Raw genomic sequence first — 6,110 nt, forward strand, 5'->3', positions numbered from 1 at the left:
ACACCTTTGGGAATTTCTTTTTGAATTTTCTTGCCGGTTCCCCCTTCTCCTCCAGTGTGTCAATTTTTTCCATTCGCTCCACAAGATATAGTTCTGTAAGTGCCGGTAAACCCAGCAGTGGCCTAGCCAAGCTATCAATGACAAACACTGACTGAGTGGACTTTCTATCCTTGCTTTCAAGGCTGCCTTGAATCTGACCTACCACCGATAGTCTGGTATTATTTGGGCCATACAGCTTTTTGTGGGTGTGCAATAGAGGGCCGTCTCTTCTGTAGTGTACAGTCTGGTAGGGATGGCGGTCACTGCTGCCCCTGTATCTAGTTTAAAGGAAACTACTGCCCCATTTAGTTTGATGTCTGAGTACCAGCCATTGCTGTCTGACGTCACCTCACCCAAGAACACACTGTCCTGATAGAGTCCCTCTTCCTCTGTCATCTCGTGTACAGGCAACTTAGACTTACAGACAGCAGCAAAGTGTCCTCGTTTGTGACATTTCCTGCATTCAGCCTCTTTGGCAGGGCAGTCTTTCCAATTGTGTGATGGAGCCCTCCCACATTTATAACAGGCAGAAGATACCTGTTCAGTTTTGGTCTCTGTTGTGCACTGCCCTCTGTCTTGCATGCAAGTGAAAGGCATGCATCTCTTCACTGGGCTCCTTAATGGATACAGGGCCACTCGCACCGTGCAGCCAACCTTGTTGTTGTTTCACAGTTTCACTCTGTCTGACCCGTGTTACAGCTGTAGTTAGGGTCAGTTTTCCATCCATCTGCAACTTCTCGGAGAGCGTGGCATCTCTTATGCCAACAACAATGTGATCATGATCAGTTCATCTCTGAGAGCCCCGAATTTGCAATGATCCGCCTGTTTGTGAACCGCAGTAATAAAGCTCTCGGCCGTTTCTCCCGGTTCCTGTTTACGCATGTTAAACTTCGCCCTTTCAAAAATTATATTGTGTTCGCCAATAAAATGTTCACCAAAGCACTCTTTTACTTTTTTGTAGTTCAACTTTTCTGCAGACGTTAGCTCTGACGCATTAAGGAAATCCTTGGATTCATCTCCCATTGAATATATGAACGTATTCACTTGAAAAGCCTCTTCCCTTTTTTCCAGTCCCGATACGATCCTGTACCTCTCGAACCATCAGATCCATTTGGGCCAGTTTTGGACATCTCTGCAGTCAAACTTTGCTGGCGGGCTTAGGCGAAATCCCTCTCCAACGTTGCTAGCTGCAGCAGGGTTGCTTGCTGTAGTAGAGTTAGCGCGTTCCCTCTCAGTATTGGACATCGCAAATACGACTCAATGAGAATCTCCTCTGCTCAGTTATCTTGATATTAGTTGCGAGTGCATTGGGAATGCAGCATAACATTGAAGAGTCACCACTTCTGACACCATGTAGTAATTTGTAGACCATTAATTGAGAACTCACAACAGCTTATCTTTAGCCGGCAGGCATCTTTTATTTTTTTCTGCAGTGCCTTCTACCGGACACCATACATGTACATAACCCGCCTCTGGTACGGAACGCCCAGAGGACCATAACACACCACAACTGCCACCTTTTTTAGGAAGGAGTACAGCAAATATATGCCTTCAGAATAAAAGCCAACAGCTTTCAGATATGATCAAACCAAAGTTGTAAAAGTTTTACTGACCAAATGATGACGACATCCTCATGGTCCTCGGAATTTAAAATACTGCAGGCACTCACCACAATAATACATGTCTTAATGTTATGTACAGGGTGAGAACAAATGAACAGGCTCAAAACAAATCTCACAGCCTTTTGAAGAAACTCATTTACACAACTTTGAATGGCTATTTTTCTGCCTTCCGGTGTTAGCTAGCTGTGCTGCAGCACTGATAACAATAGCTCATTAGTAAACAGGAACAACTGGTGATTTGGTTTCAGGTGAGTTATTTTTAGCACAGTCCTGCTCTGTGCTAAAGAGCAGGACTGTTCTAGAGCTTATATAAGCTCTAGAACTTATATAAGTTCTAGAGCTTATATAATTTTTTAGCATTATATAGTAATGCTTGTAAATATCAATATATTTTCATATATAAATGAAAATATATGTAAAACAAAATAGTAAACTGCATCCTCAGCAATCTTTACTCTTGCATAAGCTCAAATTAAAATGATAAACTTTTACATGGCGAAGAAACACGATGATTCCTGGATTTCTGGATTAAGAGTTATATAGTGATGCCAAAATTACTTTTGAACCATTAATGACTTTTTAAACTAATACATAAATACAGGACTAAAACATTTTTGGGATAGCATTTGTGTATCAGCTTGCAATATGTTCTGGAGAGATGGACTTTTTCTTTCACTTTAAAATGAAAGGGACCTTGCGTAATGTACTGCTTTGTCCAATTTACCACGAGTACATTTAGTCTTTAGCTTCTGGTAATAACTTGAGAAGCAGGTTTAGCAAGTGACTTTAGTAGAAAAAAATGCACACCCATCTTGGCACTTCACTAATTTGGGTAATGACAGTGATACAGTGATCCACCCATAAACCTTTTATTAGTTAATTCAGCAGACAGTAAAAGGAAGGACTTAGTTACTTGATTTTAAATCTTTTATATAACATCAGGTGGTACAATAATGTCAGAATGTTGGTGTCCAGCTTAAAAGCATTACAGTTTTCACTGAGTTTTTCTTTTAAAATACTAACCTAAAGTGACGACAACCTGTTGGTGACATGAAATGAAACATGTTGTTTTCAGGTTCAGGGAGCGATTGCGTTTGCTTTTGGAGGAGGAGAGAGGGCAGCGGCGCAAAAGCTGGCAGCTTGGAGTGAGTGCACTGGAGGAGCAGCAGCAGCAGCTGCAGGAGGCCCAGAAGAGTGCATCCAAGGCGCTCAGCGAGACAGACACATGCGCCTTCATACACAGGTACAAACATAATCTGTCCTACTTTTTACTGAGTGATTCTTAAAGTGCCTTGCAAAAATATTTGTACTCCTAGGATTTTTCATGTCTTCACCATTTACAACCCTTAAGTTCCTAATGTGTTTTATTAGAATGTCATGTGATAGACCAACATCAAGTAATGTATCACTATAAACAGGGTGGACAATTAAATTTTTTTAAAGTTTTCACAAATAAATTCTTCTAAAAAATGGTGCTGAGCATAGGTTTTCAACATTCTTTGATCCAATATCTCATTCTAAAATCTAGCCCAACCAGCTGTGGAGTCTTGTGTGTTAACTCGACAACTACTAGTGAAGCACCTTACCTTAAGCACTCTACAAACATGTGAAAGAAGATACTCTACTCAGATGAAACCAAAAGTGATTGTTTTGGTTCATGATGATCCTCAACTTGAGACTGAAAAAAGGGAGTGATCAGCCCTTTGTAGAAAAATATGATGTATAGAGGGACACTAACACTGCACATGACTCTGAACACATCACTAGTATGATGCTGCCACATGGTGGTGACAGCATCATACTATTGGAATGTTTTTCTTCAGCAGGGACAAATACGGTTTTTCTGGGTTGATGGGAAGATGGATAGTGGTAAATCCAGTGCAAACCTGTAAGAAAACTTGATTTGATACAGAGGTGGAGATGTGTATTGTGGCTGAATGAAACATGCAGTCAAATCAGCAATGTATTGTTTTAGATAAATATAGACTTGAAAATTGTGGTTCCATCTAGTATGACTGAACTTGGTTTATTGTACTAAGAAGAACTGTTAAGATTCCAGTCTTTATATGTGCAAAGCTGGGAGAGACAAACTTCAAAATACTTGTACAATTCAGCTGGATATGCTCTGAAAAATAGTTTTACTTGCAAAAATAGATATCTATGTGTGCATTTATTAAAAGTCTAAGGTTTTCATACATATTTTTATTTGCATTATGACTGGATATGAAATAATTTTCTTTTTTTTTTGTTCATCAGATTCATGATGATTGAACAGAAACTGAGAGATGCTGCCACAGGCAGTCTTCCCAGCACGATTCCCTCAAAGGTCGACCTGAACACCAAGCGACTCCAGACAGACCTCAAAACCAACGACTTCCGCACAGAAATGGTCCGTCTCCTTGACACCCTTCACATCCTGCTCAATCCTCTGGAGGTCACCTTCAACGTCTGCACTGCCCACCCCAGCTTGTTGGTGTCCAACGACCTGCACACAGTCAGATGCACCAGCTCAAAGCAGTCCTATGTAGAGCACCCGGAGCGCTTCCTTAGTGCACCTCAGATCCTGTGCAGCCAGGGCTTTTCCAGAGGAACGCATATCTGGGTGGCAGAAATGGGCAGCAACTGCATGTGGTCCCTTGGCGCGTGCTACAAGAGCATCCCTCGCCGTGGAGACCACAGCCGCCTGGGGCACAACTTGGTGTCCTGGAGACTACAGTGGAAAAATGGCAAGCTAACTGCGTGCTCTTCATCTAGCAATGCTGTGCTGGGGGAGGTGTTCCAATATCCATCTAAGATTGAGGTTGTGCTTGACTGTGAAGGTGGAACCCTGTCCTTCCACACCATCAAATCGCGCAGAGAACACCTTTACACCTTTAAGACTGTGTTTAAGGAACCTGTTTACCCAGCTTTTAGCATACATTCAAATACATCAGAGTCTTGGATCACTCTACATAGTCAGATGTGACATCAACATTTAGTTTGTAACTTTCCCTGTGCATAGATATATTTGGGGTATTCCTGTTTTTAGATCTTTATTCACACTTATGTTCTTGCCAAATTTGTTTAAGTGTTGACATGTAAGCAGGGGCGATGCCAGGAATCTTGGGCCCCCTGACAAAAAATTTAATTGGGCCCCCCCTCACACAGCTGCTGTTACAATTTCTTTAGTCTATCTGACCCATCAAAAGCGTCACAATTTCAAAGGTTTGCAACTGCCTTGCTTTCTTTGGTCCAATACTGATAACTAGTACAATATTTACTGCTCATGAATTTTACATACAAGAGTAAAATTCAGTATGCATACAGTCTGCATATAGTATGCAGCTAGGTTGCTTAATTTTTTTCTATTAGTTTTAGATTACTGAAATGTCTCTCCCCATGAGCAACAGTCATAGGCAACATGCAAAATATACATGAAGCAATCCAGACTTCTCAAAAAATGCTATGTAGTTGCATTTTATTCAAGCTGCAGTATATAACTTTAATAAAAAAATGTGTTTTCTCCATATTTGTTAAAGCTGGCACCATGTCGTGACAGTTTGTTATGAGAAAGATAATCTGTGAAAACAATCAATCTCCTCCATCTCCTTCCTGAACTACTATTACTGGTTAAAGTAATGCACCGTTCTGACCAAAACAACCAATCAGAACCAGTAGGACGCTCTTATCGCTGTCAATTAGTCTTATTCACTCTGCTAAATGTGCTAAGGGTGGAGAAACAACTTATTGTTACAGGAAAATCGTTTATCTGCTATCACTGGTAGCTATGCTTACTAGACTAAGCATTTACAACAGGCTATGCTAGCTGCAGAATAGCACAGAGTGAGGCGGAGGAAGGATGAGCCACATGAGATTGTGATTGACAGAACTAAAACTCTCCTGCCACTGACTGGTTGTTTCTAGCACTGGGAGAAGGCAGAGGAAATAGATTTTTCACAGATTACCTGTCATACCATACTATCACAACATAATGACAGTTTTAACAAATATGTGGAAAAAAATATATTCATATAAAAGTTACATATTGCAGCTTTAATTTCACTAAGGAGAGGACGGGTCAGGAGGGACGTGGGTTAGAGCTGCTGCTGACTGACTCATCCGCTGTTAAGTGGTAAAAGGTACAAGGGACAAGTTAAATATATGAATATGTTGGTAATTTTTTTCCTTAACTCATTAAATGCTGGTGAAGTGGAGGTAATCAGTAGTCTGTAGCTAAGCTAATTATCCTAAATGGTTGATAATCTCATACAGTCTATCCACCTCTCGGAGAAAAAATGAGCTATAAATTGACACTCTTGCCTTTTTCTCTCTCTCCCTCTCTCTATTTTTTATTTTTATTTTTTTGAAAACCTGATTTTATAACTTTTCTTAGCAGCATAGTAACTGCCACAATCGTTCGTGTCTTCCACTGTCTGCAGCAGAACAGCGTCACGGTGAAACGCTCCAAGC

At 40.8% G+C, this 6,110-nt stretch overlaps 1 protein-coding gene across 1 annotated transcript in view; it reads left to right on the forward strand.

The window, feature by feature from the left end:
- LOC103152546 (E3 ubiquitin/ISG15 ligase TRIM25) overlaps nt 1-4,839 on the forward strand; it is an 11,441-nt gene extending 6,602 nt beyond the window's left edge. The window contains exons 3-4 of the mRNA XM_007573040.2: nt 2,737-2,904; nt 3,918-4,839. Of these exons, the coding sequence (XP_007573102.1) occupies nt 2,737-2,904; nt 3,918-4,626 (877 nt within the window). The 3' untranslated portion in view covers nt 4,627-4,839. The remainder of the gene's footprint in view (nt 1-2,736; nt 2,905-3,917) is intronic.
- The last annotated feature ends 1,271 nt before the right edge of the window (nt 4,840-6,110 follow it).

This window comes from Poecilia formosa, unplaced genomic scaffold (genome assembly GCF_000485575.1).
Source record: "Poecilia formosa unplaced genomic scaffold, Poecilia_formosa-5.1.2 Scaffold315, whole genome shotgun sequence".
NCBI lineage: Eukaryota > Metazoa > Chordata > Actinopteri > Cyprinodontiformes > Poeciliidae > Poecilia > Poecilia formosa.